The sequence below is a fragment of the Hemicordylus capensis genome, chromosome 6 (assembly GCF_027244095.1).
Source record: "Hemicordylus capensis ecotype Gifberg chromosome 6, rHemCap1.1.pri, whole genome shotgun sequence".
Lineage (NCBI taxonomy): Eukaryota > Metazoa > Chordata > Lepidosauria > Squamata > Cordylidae > Hemicordylus > Hemicordylus capensis.
This window is the reverse complement of record NC_069662.1, coordinates 28,983,863-28,998,643: the sequence shown is the minus strand read 5'-3', so window position 1 is coordinate 28,998,643 and position 14,781 is coordinate 28,983,863. Positions and strand designations below refer to the sequence as shown.

The 14,781-nt window shown below is 42.7% G+C and overlaps 1 protein-coding gene and 1 long non-coding RNA gene across 2 annotated transcripts; both read left to right on the top strand.

The window, feature by feature from the left end:
* Positions 1-303: 303 nt before the first annotated feature.
* On the top strand, positions 304-1,598 carry LOC128330195 (uncharacterized). The gene is made up of 3 exons (XR_008310003.1): positions 304-357; positions 618-692; positions 1,413-1,598. It is a non-coding gene; the product is annotated as an uncharacterized LOC128330195 (long non-coding RNA).
* Positions 1,599-1,634: 36 nt separating this feature from the next.
* LOC128330185 (erythroid membrane-associated protein-like) lies at positions 1,635-13,611 on the top strand. Its single transcript, XM_053262633.1, has 10 exons — positions 1,635-1,685; positions 2,806-2,904; positions 4,638-4,664; positions 5,147-5,173; positions 6,411-6,437; positions 6,669-6,695; positions 7,446-7,472; positions 9,928-9,948; positions 10,052-10,078; positions 11,311-13,611. The coding sequence occupies exons 1-10, from the start codon at positions 1,658-1,660 to the stop codon at positions 11,826-11,828; spliced, it is 828 nt and encodes a 275-aa protein (XP_053118608.1). The 5' UTR covers positions 1,635-1,657; the 3' UTR covers positions 11,829-13,611.
* The last annotated feature ends 1,170 nt before the right edge of the window (positions 13,612-14,781 follow it).

The following is a 14,781-nucleotide window of genomic DNA, read 5'->3' as shown; positions in this document are numbered from 1 at the left end:
AGAGGTTTGAAATCAGCCCCTCCCCTCTGAACACAGTTGAAGCAAACATAGTTCTCACATCAATTCAAGCAGCCCCCGCCCCCACTCACTCCAACAGAATGAGTAAGCTCAGGCCTCATTCACACATCTCCTTATCCACGAGGAGAATGTGAGAGAGCAATTTTTCACAAAGAGCAATACATGCAGTTCACATTTCATGGTTCACTGTTTCCCTCCTACATGGCTTCATTTTCAGTTAATCATTAAGTGGTAAAACCAGCAGTAAGAATATTCTACCTTCCTCTCACTCTCAGAGATACCAGCCAGGATACAAAGCCACCTCACGCATGAAAATGAGAGTTGCCCCACCGTTCAGTGGTACGATTTCCCTCGATTTACATATTTGTTTGTTGTTGTTGTTGTTGTTTTTAAAAAACAGGATCATGTCAAAGAAAATAATTAAAGGGGTGGGGAAAACTTTATCAAAAGTATATGAAGGAACAATGAGTGACACAAAAGTAACTTTTGTGGTAGAGGGACCAGAATCTTAATTTGCCCTAACACATTTTCCATAGAAATTGTGCCTATAGAGTTGTAGATATTCAGTGTTGATGCACAGGTGCTTATTTCCTGCACAGGTATTTTCTCCTACTCACAGAAGACTGCCATTCACTTGTTGCCATTTCTGCTAATGATGACTTACTCAGCAGCAGGTAAGTGCTCTGTTTTTAGTTCCCTTCTAATTGCTTGGGAGATGGGATTCCCCCCCCCCGGACTGGTACCTTTAATCGGTTTAGTAGGCGCACTAACTAATTAAAGATCTAATTGAGAAATCAAAGAGGCTAGTTTCAGTCAGTGAGGCCTGCACTTTAAGGGCATGCTTGCTTCTATTTTCAGAGTTTTAAAAATTAAAATGTATGATGATAGATAAAGAAAATATTTAAAATGGCCCTCCCATTGAACTAATGCAAGTTTTTGCTCATGAAAACTGTTTCATACTTCCTTCAGTATCTCAAAAAGGCACCCGTGCTGAGGTTTTGACATTATACAAATATGCTGAAATTTAACCAGCTAGTTAGTCCATTCTTTGTTTAGCCATTTAGAATGTGTTTATTTGTTTTATTTTTTTTAAATTTTATCCTGTTGTATGCTCGTACTTAATCACCTATTTCTGTGCATGCAGTTTTTTTGAGCATGATCGGAACTGATTGCTTTTTCTGATAATTGCTACTTCCACTGTCCTTCAGAAGGCATGCACTGTCCTTCAGATGTGAGGTTGAGGGCACAACCCACTTGCGGGGCTTGATCCACCAGATCAATCCTGAATGTAACTTCAAATTTAGCCAGTCAGTACAATTTATGCAAATTGGCATTGGGGCACAATACATCTTGGCGTTTGTACTTTACACTGAGTTCATTTCCTCTGTCCCCAGGGAGCAGAAGAGGACCTTTGATTGTGCTTGATGGATATGAAGACAGTGCGATCAAACTCATCTGCACATCTGGAGAGAGTCAATCTCCTGAGTTCCAGCTATCATGGATGGATGGCAAAGGACAGGAACTTCCTGCTACTCCAGCCACCCTGGAAAGTGCCAGCATGGCAAGTTCTGTTCTTCTAAATTCAGGTTCTGGAAATGCTGTCTCCTGTAGAGTCATCAATAAATCCACAAGTACATCAATGGGAGCAACTTATCTTGTTGTTGCAGGTAAATGAAAAACGACATTAGAAAGAAAGAAACTGACCTCAGATATGCAGAATGTACAGAGGTTGCCAAACCTCCACATCCAAATGCAGGGAACTCCAGTTCCATAAGGAGAGCGACCGAAGGTTTGCTTTTCAAAACTCCAATTTGAACCCTTGGGTTGTAGTAAGTTTTGTTGCCATAGCCAGAGGTCGAACACTGCCTGTGTTACATCCAAATGCAGAACTGCAAGCTGCGTTCCTTGTAACTGGATTTGGGGGAGGAAGTTCCTCCCTCTCTCCAGCCGTGATTTGCTGTGCAGGTTGTCCTTCATGCAGTAAGGAAGCCTGCACAGCCAGTTCACCCTCCTCTCTGCAGTCTCCCTAACTGCAGGCTCCCTGCTCACCATTATTATGTCCAAATTCAGACAGGAGAGCAGGGCGCAGTGTCTGGAGCAGCTCCATGTTATGTGCAAATTCAGCCTTGTTCTGAAAAAAGAGCACTTTTCCCTGTATATTTATAAATTATATCAATTTAAATAAACTTCTCATGTCACTGGATTTGTTGCACAGAACACTTACCATCCCTCCATGCATGTCAATTTGAGTATGATCCAAATGTGGTTGAACTAGTCTGTGAATCCGAGAGATTTGGAATATCCCCTCTGATGGTGATTACAGCTTCTCTACAACATCTCACAGAACCTTTTTGGAGTTCTGTGCCCCTTATTGCGCCTTTACTGCCATTTAAACCTTGTAATAACCATATTAAAAGAATTATGTTCATGCAGCATTTTAAAAATGGCAGTCCTATAGAAGACAACAGGGCACTTCCTTATATCTTCCTAAGAATAAGAGGTGCAGAAAAGTGAGGGCCATGATGGATCGGCGAGGTGAGGGAAGGGCACTGAGCTATGTGTAAAGCAGAGACTGGAGGATTGGACCAGTGGCCAAAGATCATGAGGCAGAGCAAGCTCCAAACTTGAAACTCAAAGGTCTGAATCTAAATCCTGCCCCCTAAGCAGTGATTTTCTTGTTCTCCATCTCTTTTCTCCAAAATCTTGCAGTCTCTTTCTTTCCGTTCTTTAGCATCAATATGTAAAACAGGAAAAGGGACTATTATGTTATCTTTGATTTATTTACAGATATCTTCTTCCCTTCTGTCTCTGCACTGATGGTTTCTTTCTTCATGATTGCCATACTTAGCATCGCTCTCACCATTGCCACCATTTATAAAATAAAAAGTAAGTGTCATCACTTAAATGTGTTCTAGAAACACATACATGTGTGTTAAATGGATCCATTTTTATTGACATTCTCCTCCTGACTTTCAACATGCTAATTTTTCAATGACTGGATATGTGTTAGTGTATGCAAATGACCACAGGTAGAATAAGGCAATAAAGAATTTGAGGATATGCTAGAACTGTTCCAATTTTCTATTATCTACAGTGGCAGCTTCATGCACTAACTGTACCCCTAAGATGTTTTAAGTACACCACCTAAAAATGTGGAAATGAGATAAAACACATGTATCATAAAGGTAAACTCTTCAGAGAGCCAGAATTGGCTGATTTTCCTGTCAAGTATGTGTTCGGAAAAATAGTGGTTTGCCAGCAGGGTATACAATATGGATTATAGATCATTTGGCTATGCCCTTTAACTACAATTTTTTTTGGAGAAAGATTTATTGCTAATCATTTAAAAAAAAAAAAAGACAGGATTCACTTTGACATGATCCTAAAATAATTCTGTGTGTGTGTGTGTGTGTGTGACACACACACACACACACACACACACACACACACACACACGAAGAAGTATTGAAGGATGATTTAGAGATAGTTATTTATTGCCTAATTGCAGCAAAAGTATAAATAGCCATCACACAGAAAAAAACGAGGCTCCCAGCAGGCCCGAATTTAGGGTGGGGCGACCGGGGTGCTAGCCCTGAGGCCTGCGTTTGGAGGGGCCCTGCTGTGCCAGCAAGTGGCGGGCAGCCTCACAGACTGCCCGCATGCCTGGCTCCTGGCAGCGGCCACTGTGGCTGCCTGCCACCACCATGTGTGCTAGCCTGGGGGGCGGGGGGGGGGAAGCAAACCCCTCACCCCCTGCACCTGATGCAGGGCGTGCGACTTTGCTCTAAAATAGGGTGTGTGGCCCCATTTCAGAGTGAGGCCACACCCCCTGTTGCATCTGATGTCAGATGCTGCTGATGTCAGATGCAGGGGGTAGGCCCATTCTCCCCGAGTCCCACACCCGCCAAGGGACAGCTCTGGCTCCCAGGAAGGATAGTTTGGCTAAATTATATCTGGAAAATTATATTTATGATCACACATATATCACAAGAACTCCAAGGGAAATAAAACAGTGACAAAATCAATTATATTTATTCAGTATTGGAATAGGGCGGGGGGACACTACAAGATTGTTTGTATCCATATGAATTATTTTCTGTGATAGAATGTGTGTCATAGTTATGATTCAATAATTATTATGAGTATCTATGCATCTAATCTTCTTTAAAATATATATCCTTAAAATGAGTTTTGCTGCAGGGGCATAGCAAGGTTGAAGTGGGCCTGGGACAAGAAATGAAGATAGGCCCCTGTACCCCCTGGTTTATTCTTTTCTCTCTTCCCCCAGTGTCTATACTGCAGAAGGACTATATGGACATGGTGAAAACCAAAAGGTTCTCAGCATATCCATTCTCTAGCTCCTATGCAAATAATATCACACACTTCTACACTCAGATCAGGAGCCAGCAGCTTGCCAATGAGTCGGGGAGGTGGGAGGGGAGAGTTAGCTGTTTCTAAGGCAACAGGCCCCCATCCCTCATGAGCCCTTGGACATTTGTTTAATTCGACACCCCTGATTTGCTGCCACATGATGCTTGAGATGGTCACATATTGTTCCCTTATACACAAAACCTACAAACAGAAAGTGTATTAATACAATGCTCCTTTTATTATTTCAGAAGATCGTCAGAAGGTAGCTCACACAGGTTAGTTACAGTATCATCTTAGGGGATGTCTTATGGGGTGACATAAGTGAGGAGTATAAGAAGCCGCAGCAGCTAGGGAAAAGTGTGCCATGATATGGTATAGGACAGACTACAGCTGTTCAGTTCTTAACTGTGCTGGGGATCTTAGAAGGATAGCATATTTATAAAGTGTTAAGTGGCTTTAGGCATGACATAATCTGTGCTGGCCCTATCCAACCCCAGCATAGCATCCCTCCCGTGGCTGTTGTTGGTGGCTTTCTGATGTTTCTTTTTTAGACTGTGAGCTCTTTGGGGACAGGCAGCCATTTAATTAATTAATTAATTAATTAATTTCTGTACGTAAACTGTTTTGGGAACTTTGGTTGAAAAGCGGTATATAAATACTCATCATATTCGTATTCATATAACAGAATATAGTACATTATCTTATGGTTGCTAATATGCAAAAATGTGCATGCTAATCTGTACCTTTCTATGTGCAGATAATGATTATAAAGTCATAGAAGAAGGTATGGATGGATGTTTCTTTTTGACTGTATCAAAATTACATGTAAAAAAAACTTGAATCCCTTTACTGCACAGATTTCTAGACCTGTACCCTGTTCCACTAATGATCTTCAGTGCATGTATACAGGAAGTATAGACCAATTATGTAGCATCTAATAATTAGAAGAAAAACATATCCTCTTTGTGTGAACTATTTTCTGTGCATGTATACAGCATGTATACATCTTTCAGTGCATATATACAGGAAGTATAGACCAGTTATGTAGCATCTAATAATTAGAAGAAAAGCATATCCTCTTTGTGTGAACTATTTTCTGGTGTCTGTCATGGAGATCTCCCTCATGCCAGTTCCTTTATTTCAGCTTGCAGTGAGGCTGTTCACACGCACAGTTAAGAGCAGGCTAAGGCAGCCAAGCCTGCTCTGGCTGCTCAAGTCATTTAAGAGGCGTGAAATCTCTTAAATGAGGTTAAATCCATTTCCCTGCTCATGTGCAGTGCCGGGCACACACCCGTCATTGCTAGTATAGCCATAATGCACTGCACATTCATGCAGTGCATTATAGGAGTTCTGAGGGCCAGAAGGATGTATCCCATCCCCCTACCCTCTGTGCTGCCAGGGGCTGCTGGTGACCATCGGAGGGGGGTGATCCACCCACCCAGGGAGCAACGAGGGATCATCTGCATGAAAGGTAAGTTTGAGCAGCCTTCCCCACCCCTCTCCACCAAGCCCTTCTCACTGATCATGAGAAAGGGTTCAGCATCTATTGAGCTTCTGTTCTCACACAGGATGTCCTGCCCTAGTTCCTGGGTATCAGCCTTCTTGCCTCAACATGATGTTTAGTCATAAAGTATTAGCCAGCCTAGAATAGTGATATCTAGGACCCAAGGATATGAATGTGAAAGTTTAGCACCTACTTACATCTCCCTCGTATTCATTAAATCAATGAATGTGATTTAAAATGCTAACTTTGGGGTTTATTGTGCCATTAAGTGTATAATTGGTTTATTTTTAATCACTAAAACATGGCCGGTGGGCTGACAGCCAGATTATGTTACCCATGTGTAATTCAATAGAAATTAATGGGGCAATATAGTCATGACCAGCTTGTCCCATTAATTTCAATTGAACTGCTTATGAGTAATTTAGTTTGAATCAGCCATAGTCTATTTTCCTAATATACTCTCTTATCTGTGTACCTTCTTACACCATATAAACAATGTAAATCTTATTTCTTGCAGAAAATGCACACCTTCAAAATACTTTAGGTAAGACTGGCTTTCAGTTGCTCCAGATATAATGATCCATTAGTTAGAGTTAGTTTGACTCCATATGAATTGAAAGGCATGGAATTCTCAGAAACAGAGGTATCACTGTCATTTTCACAACTATAGTTGCTATCTTAAAGGGGTCATATTCACACATAGTTCTTTGAATGAAATACAATTCAATCACCAGATGGTGTTGTGGCTAATTCTACCATTTGTTTTCTCTTTCAGACAAAGAAAAAACTGAATCTGATAATGGTAATTCCATAGTCCTAGCTGGGATAAAGACAAATTAAAGTTAGTGGGGTTTTTTAGATCCTACCCTGAGCTATTGCTACTTTGGTTCAAACCTGAGTTTGTGTTGTAATACAGGAACAGATATACTGTAGTTGGCTAATCACTAAGCAAAAGAGAATAGGGATGTGCATGGACCACAGGTGCCATTTGTGTGGTCAGCAACACCATGCTGATCACATAAATGGTGCCCGCACATGTGTGGATGCCATGTGTGTGCTGGAGCTGCATGGACGTTATTGGGACATGCGATGCCCCAGCACCAAGTTGCATAGGGCAGCAGAGAGCATCCTTTTTCTTAAAGTCCCCGGTCCCCCTGCCCAAAAAGTGCTCAAACTGCAGTTTGAACCATGGTTTGTACAAATCCCTAGAAGAGAAAAAATTAATTAAGTGACCTACCCCAGCAGCCAGGAGATAGGAAGGGGGGGAAACCTTGGTTACCGCTCCTGTTCAATGCAGGGTTATAATAGGAAGTCCAAGTCCTTAGAATGAGTGGAGAATATTTTGATACCTTCAAAGCAAGTCTGCCCTAAGATCTGCTTGTTTAATCTCTACCCAGTTATATAATTCTGCCAGCTTTACATTTTATCATGCAAACCCCGCCACCTCGAAAAACACCTTTATTCTCCAAAGTTCTGAAGTGCAAATTGTAAGGGGAGGGGGGACCATTAACTGCTTGTATTTTCTATATTGATTAATTTTGTTCATTTGCAGCTTTCATAGAAAAACAGACAAATTTAGGTAAGGGAATGATTTTTGGTATAATATTCAGCTCTGGATGAGTGATTGGGGTAATATTGACTAATTCTTGGGTTCATCTTGCAGATGTTTTCACACATGCAACAAATTGGCTCATTTTTCAGTCAGTTAATACTGCCAAGACTATACTGGCTACAGAGTGCTTTTGCTTTCTGCTACAAACTCAGTCCCACGTGTGCATTTTCACATGTGATGCATGACATGTGAAAGAGGGAATCTATTTTTTAGAATCATAGAAAAAGCCCTAAGGTTATGTCCAAACTAGATGTTTTTCCTAAGGGATGTCTGATAGCTGGTGCAGTCTGCCCCTCATTCCCAGCAGTGTCCTTGACAAGGGGTCTACTTCCACCTTGTTTTTGCAAGCAAGAATATAGCAAGCAGCAAGAATTATGTCTGGACAATTACCACAAGAAATATTGCTTCCTTCCCTCATCCGCAAGGCTTATCGAAGGAACTACTTTTGAGAAAGCACCTCACTAGGGCATTTACTTGCAAGACACTAGTGTAACAAAATTGCTAAAAGACTGAGCTAGAATCAGGAATTCATTTTGAATCTCACTTCTGCCATAAATTCACTAGATGGCCATGGGCAAGCCACTCCTCAGCGCACACACACACACACACACACACACACACACACACACACACACACACACACACACAACTGTAATACTGGGATAATAACCTTGTTTACTTTGCAGGACTCTTGTAAGAGTTACCGCAAGCTAATACATGTGAACCATTTTGAATACACACACACCAGCAAGGAAATCTAGATTCTGGATCAATCCAGGAACAGTAAAGTCATAGCTTTCTACTTCACAGGCTACATTATTTCATAGGAACATAGGAAGCTGCCATCTCTCAGCCCTGTCTTAGAGATGCCAGGGTGGGAACTTGGAACCTTCTGCATGGCATCTCCAAGATAGGGCTGAGAAAGACTCTTGCCTGCAATCTTGGAGAAGCCACTGCCAGTCTATTTAGACAATATGAGCTATATGGACCAATGGTCTGACTCAGTATATGAAAGCTACCCATGTGGATGAAATAATGTAGCCTGTGAAGATTATTTCCTATGAAATAATGTAGCCTGCGAAGAAGAAAGCTGTGTCTTTACAATTCCTGGATTGATCCAGAATGTAGATTTCCGTGTGTGCGTGCAGTCATTCTTACAAGAGTCCTGTAAAGTAAACAAAGATTATTAACCCAGTATTACAGTTGCTGTGTGTGTGTGTGTGTGTGTGTGTGTGTGTGGTGTGTTAGGGTGTGCATGGAACTGGCTGGCCCAGTTGGGTTTGAGTCCGAGCTAGACCCATACCAGACCGGGCCCCAGATGAAACTGGAGTTCCAGTTTCCAGCACTGAAGCAGCTAAAACCTTCCTAGTTGATTTGCACCTTTTTCGTCCTGAGAACTGTCACATTTGTAGAGATAGTCCCAATTCTCTAGAGGTGGCACCAACTCTTCATGCTAATATGAAAAATCCTACGAAACACACTAGACTCACTGAAGTTATCCCTCAGTTTTCAGAAATGCTGACGTAAAAACTCCCTGATACACCCAGTCAGAGTGACAGTTGAACAACTGTTCAACTGTCACTCAAGCTTGAAAATCCCACCTTCTGGGCTCCTCTCTTTGCATACAACTTTCCAAAGATGACTTACTTACAGAGCACACATAAATGCACAGTGCATCAAAGGAACTACTTTTGAGAAACCACCTCACTATGGCATTTACTTGCAAGACACTGGTGTAACAAAATTGATAAAAGACTGAGCTACGAATCAGAAATTGATTTGAATCTCACTTCTGCAATAAATTTATTAGATAGCCATGGCCGGCCACTCCTCAGCACACATACACACACACACGATGTGCGAGCAGGTTTGGAACCGAACTGGTTAGAAGTCACACTGGTTCAGTTTGAAGGCTTGGGGTTGAGTCAAACTTGACCCTGGACCAACACTCCACCCCTGGCCTGTTCTGGATGGGTGGGTTGAGGACCTTTTTTTTAAAACTTACCCCCTTGGGGGGCTTCTCCAAGGCAGCAGGGGTGTTGTCCATGGAGGTTTCCCCTCCCACTGCCGGCCTTCCTTCTCTCAAAAATGGCCCCATTTGGGCATTCTTTGGCCTTTCTCCCAGTGTGGTGGCCATTTTGGATGCTGCTGCGCCTGCGCAATGAGCCTCTATGTGGCCTGGGCATGTAGCCAGGTGATTCAGACACTCCCACCCCTGATATGGGGAAGGCACTCTGGCATATCAGGAGTGGGGAGGAAGGATATGCACAGTCATAGCACATAATTGTCTGTGATGGGCCACACAAAGTATCTTCTGACCCTTGGTCAGTATCACACCATTCACATGTAATTTGCTGCCATACCATTTCATCAGAAGTCTTCTGTATAAAAATTAATGACAAAATAATGTCTTCCATTTCAGAGAAAGACACAGCTGAACTGGGTGAGTTACATAGCCCCATTAGGAATCAAGCAGGTTGCATACTTCACAAGTTAACTGCTAATACAATGAGAATATCATGATTATCTGTTCTTTTACATTGCAGACTTCAGACGGGCATCTTCCAACCCAGGTATGGTTAATCTGTGAATATAGCACTTCTAGTAGCTGTCACTTTAAAGACTCTCAACCCAATTCAGGACTTCATAATTAATTAATTAATTAATTAATTAATTAATTAATATATTTGTATACCTCCCAAAACACAAGTCTCTGGGCGATTCACAACAAAACAATAAAAACAAATTAAAAATAATCAAACTATTAAAACAGTATCTAATTAAAAGCCTGGGTGAACAAATGTGTCTTGACTGCCCTTTTAAAAGTTGTAAGAGATGGGGAGGCTCTTATTTCAGCAGGGGGCGCATTCCAAAGTCTTGGGGCAGCAGTGAAGAAGGCCCGTCCCCGAATAGCCACCAGACGAGCTGGTGGCAACTGCAGAAGAACCTCTCCTGATGCATTCCAATATATGCATTCCAATAGGCACATGGAGCTTATGCAGAGATGACTTTCCCATTCACTGTAAATCAGTGAGGGTGTGGAGCTTCCTTTCAGTGGAAAGAGAATGTCCTTATAGTTCAGGGACATCTGTATGTTACCCACTAACAACACATCAAATAGTCTGGTCAGAGTGTTACTTCAGTAGCAGATGCTGGGTTTAGGCAGCTGTTTTCATGTGAGCCTCCACACTGCAGTAGTGGGGCTGCTAGCACTGTGCATGTGTGTGTGTGTGTGTTTAACATTATGTACACACCGTTAGTGAGGAAGTCTGCCTCTGTCTCCATATGGTGCTCACATTATATCGAATTCCAAAAATAGCTCCCCGCCTTCTGATCATGGAAGCAACTATCATGGAAGCAACTGTCATCACACTTACATCTGACTCTTTAGACAAACTCCATAACCATGGAGGGCATGGCAGCATGAGGCTTCTTGGTGCACAGTTGGGATGCTCTACATGAGTATAGCAACCTTCCTCCCATTTTGCACCCTTCCTCCCCTCCTCTGAAGAGGTCTGATGTGGTGGGCTGTTCGAGTGCAGTGGTTCATCAGGTGAATTTTGCCATACCACTCAAGGGAACATACATTAGTCATTCAGTGGGATAATGAAAATGGGCCAGTTAGAATGGTGGCAATAGTCACCATGTGGAACAATGACAGAAGATACCTCTATGTGGATGTTAGAATATGCAGGCTTGCTCTTATTTATGTTCAGTTTCTCCATTCCTTTTCAAAGTTATTGTTAGTTTGAATACTATGATGTCCCCTCTTCCAATGTCAATATTGTTTCTGTCTGCTCTTTAGTCCATGTCACTCTAGATCTTAACTGCAAACATGCCAAACTCGACATCAAAGATGAATGCAAAATCAGACTGAACCCAGCACACTCAAGAAAGAAGGATCTCAAAGAAACTCTGATTGTAGTGGCAAAGGAGGGATACTCTTCTGGAAAGCGGTACTGGGAGGTGGAAGTGGGAGACAAACCTGAATGGGAGATTGGCGTTCTTACCGAGGCTGCAAAGAACAAACTAACCATGGAGAAACTGGAAAAGCCATTAGAGGAGGAGTTTGTGGGTATGCGATGGTACCAGAATCAGTACCACTGTATTGGAGGGAACAGCCTTACTGACAATCAGAATGAACAATGTAAAGTTGTAGGTGTTTTTCTGGACTTGCAAGAGGAAATGCTCTCTTTTTATAATGTCCAGCTGATGTTCCCTATTAGGTCAATCCCTATAGAGTTCTCTAAGAAAATGTATCCATTCTTCAATCCAGGTTATGATGAGAAATACTTGGGGGTCTGCCAAGTAAAATACCTCTGAAAATAGTATTTGATTTCTACCGCAGAAGTAAAAAACTCTCTCTCTCTCTCTCTCTCTCACACACACGGCTTGCCTGAAAGTTCTTAAAGCTGCCACACAAGTAAGACATTATATTCACACAGAATGTGGAAGAAAAGTTATGTCACATCCGAGACTCTCAGGGGAAGTGACCTAACACCAAAGAATCTTCTGGTTTCACTTTTAAAAAGCAAGTACAATTACTTTCTAAATACTTAAAATAATTTAAAAATGCATGGGCATGCAGACAGAAGGTGGCTTTATAAGAAGGTGGATTTTAAAAACTCAGCCATGATTGGGGGTGGGGGAAAACAAATTTCCACCACCATTTGGAGCTTCAAAATGCTCTGATGTTTTCCAAACTGGTTCAGAAAAGTCCAACCTGAAGTGGATTGTGCAAGATTGGGGTTCGGACTCTCTCCAAACCACTTCAATTTGGATAAAATTGGGCCATGTCTAATTTCACTGATCCGATTTTCCACAGGCCTAACCAGTAGCGTTCAGTTTCTGATGTTCCATTTTCACTTGCATGTCCTCATCTGATGTTCCAGCAATTGAGTGGTGAACATTCATGAGGGAACAAGCCCTAAGTGACTGATGATGAGACAAGGATCCTGGAAATAGAAATCAGAGTGGGCAAATGCCGTTGCCGGGTTTAAGATTTGAGGCAGAAGAAGGCAGAGAAAATCAAAAGGATAGAGAACTCAAGGCAAAACTGATTTTGTTTAATCCACACAAGTTGATAACAGGATAGGGTCAGAAACTGTGGCCCTCCAGCTGTTGTCGGTCTACAAGTTTCACCATCCCCAGTCACAGTAGATAGTACCCAGCGATGTTGCAAGTTAATGTTGCAATAAGCAGTACATGCCAAAGACTCAAAAACCCAGGGGACAAGAAGGTTCCTGAAGTAATGCAGTTCATGAACACAGTCTAGGACCACTGATGTGCATGTTTCCAATTATCTTTATCATAAAAGAGATTTTAGCACATTACATGAAATGTGAAATGACCCAATTAGTATTTTTCACTCTTGGAGAATAGATCTCTATTTCTATCTGTGGAGTCTCTGAATTATGGAGCATGGATTTACTTGCTTCTACTCTCCATTTTGACATCTGCCTAACTTTCCCAGATCATAGTAATACTATATAACTGTGATCTTTGCTATTTTTCAAAAAGGGGCTAATTGCAGCAGGTGGGGGGGGAGTTTCAATGAGAGAGCTATTTCTAGTGTGCTGACCTCTACACAGTACTGGTCTTTTGTTAATGCTGAGGGGGGTCCATTAAGAGAGAAGGAGGCCTCTCTTAGGAGCTCTGTGGGGAAAGTGCTGGGAAGGGCTACACTTCCCAGCACTCTCTGAATGCCTTCTGATATGGTGCAAGGAGTCAAGAGGACTGGCACTGGACTAAGAACAATATTAAATGATGGGAATGGTCACTTCTGTGTGGTGCCAGGGGGGCTGTGCAGAATATTCAGCTGAAGCTGAAGCTGAAGCTTTGCACAGGCCCAATAAACAATTAGGGAACTTCACTTAGGATAGATGGGAGCAGTCACTGGCTCCCAGGCCTAACAATGAAGGACACTGCTGTATAGTCAAAAATCTGGATGGGCCTTGTAGGCCATCTAATTCAATTCACTTGTTGCACTGTTGTTTCATTGGAATGTAATAGGTAGAATTTGGAGTTTAAAAATGGCAGCTATAAAAACTGAATACCACGATGGGTATATATATTTCTTCTTTCAATAAAGTGTTTTTGTATACTTTTTCTTCTGATTGCAATGTTTTCCCCCACCCCCTCAGTGATACTATTATCAGAAAGAATGTTTACCACATATAGCGACCCTGGGGCAGCTATACCACTGGTGGCAGGGAATCGATGAAGATATGGCCAATGGGCCATAACAGGTGAAGGGAATTCAGAAATATAATTATTGTTGACCCTTCCAGCAGCCCTACCTACTCTTTGACCTTGGAGAGCAATGCCAACCACCCAGAGGTGCTCTAAGGACCGGACCTCGGGGATCTGGCCCAGTCCTATTGGGGGAGCCTCCAAACCCCCAGCAACTGTGCACGCCGCTGCCACACACTGTGCATTGTGGCGGCGGTGGCCATCTGCGCAGACAGGCCACCGCCGCCACAGTGTGGGGCTGGGCTGGGCCGGGTGCCAGCCACCTCTCAGCAGCTGAGGGGGTGGGTGGCTGCCGGGGGGGGTAGTGCATTCCTTCTCCCCCAGAGGGAGCTTCATGCTGGGCCTGTGCTCGGCCCAGCATCTCTTTCTAACTGAGAGACGTGCCTGCACAGTTAGAAACAGATCTTCGCAAGCCTGTAATGTCACAGGCTTGCAACAATTTCTTTCTAACTGCACAGGCACACCTCGCAGTTAGAAAGAGATGCTGGGCTGAGCACAGGCCCAGAAGAGAAGAGAAGAAACTTTATTACAATCATAGACCAGACAATACAACAAAAAATGTAACATAAGACTCAAACATGTAATACAAACAATGTAGCAAAACCTAGCCACATTGAAAGTGATCTCTTTGCAAAAGTTAGATAATAAAAACTCAGCGTGAAGCTTTGACAGCTGCCACTGCTGCCAGGTGGGGGGAGAAGGACTGTGCTACCCCCCCCCCAGCAGCCACCCCCTCAACAGCAGCTGTAATTTTAAAAAATGGTCTATAAGAACACCATCTCCTATACCAGGATCCCTGTCAGGGATTTGGCCTATATTGAATGTGTGTACCTAAGTCTAGGAACCAGGAATAGACTGGGACTTCTGCTGCTGAACCAATCACCCCACTGCCCAGTGGAGTCCCAAACTGAGCTGATGGAACTGGTTGCATTGGGGTGGCCCAGGCTGTTGGTGGTGGGGGAATTCAATGTTCATTTTTGGACCGGGTTGTTGGGAGCAGTTCAAGAGTTCATAGCAGCCATGA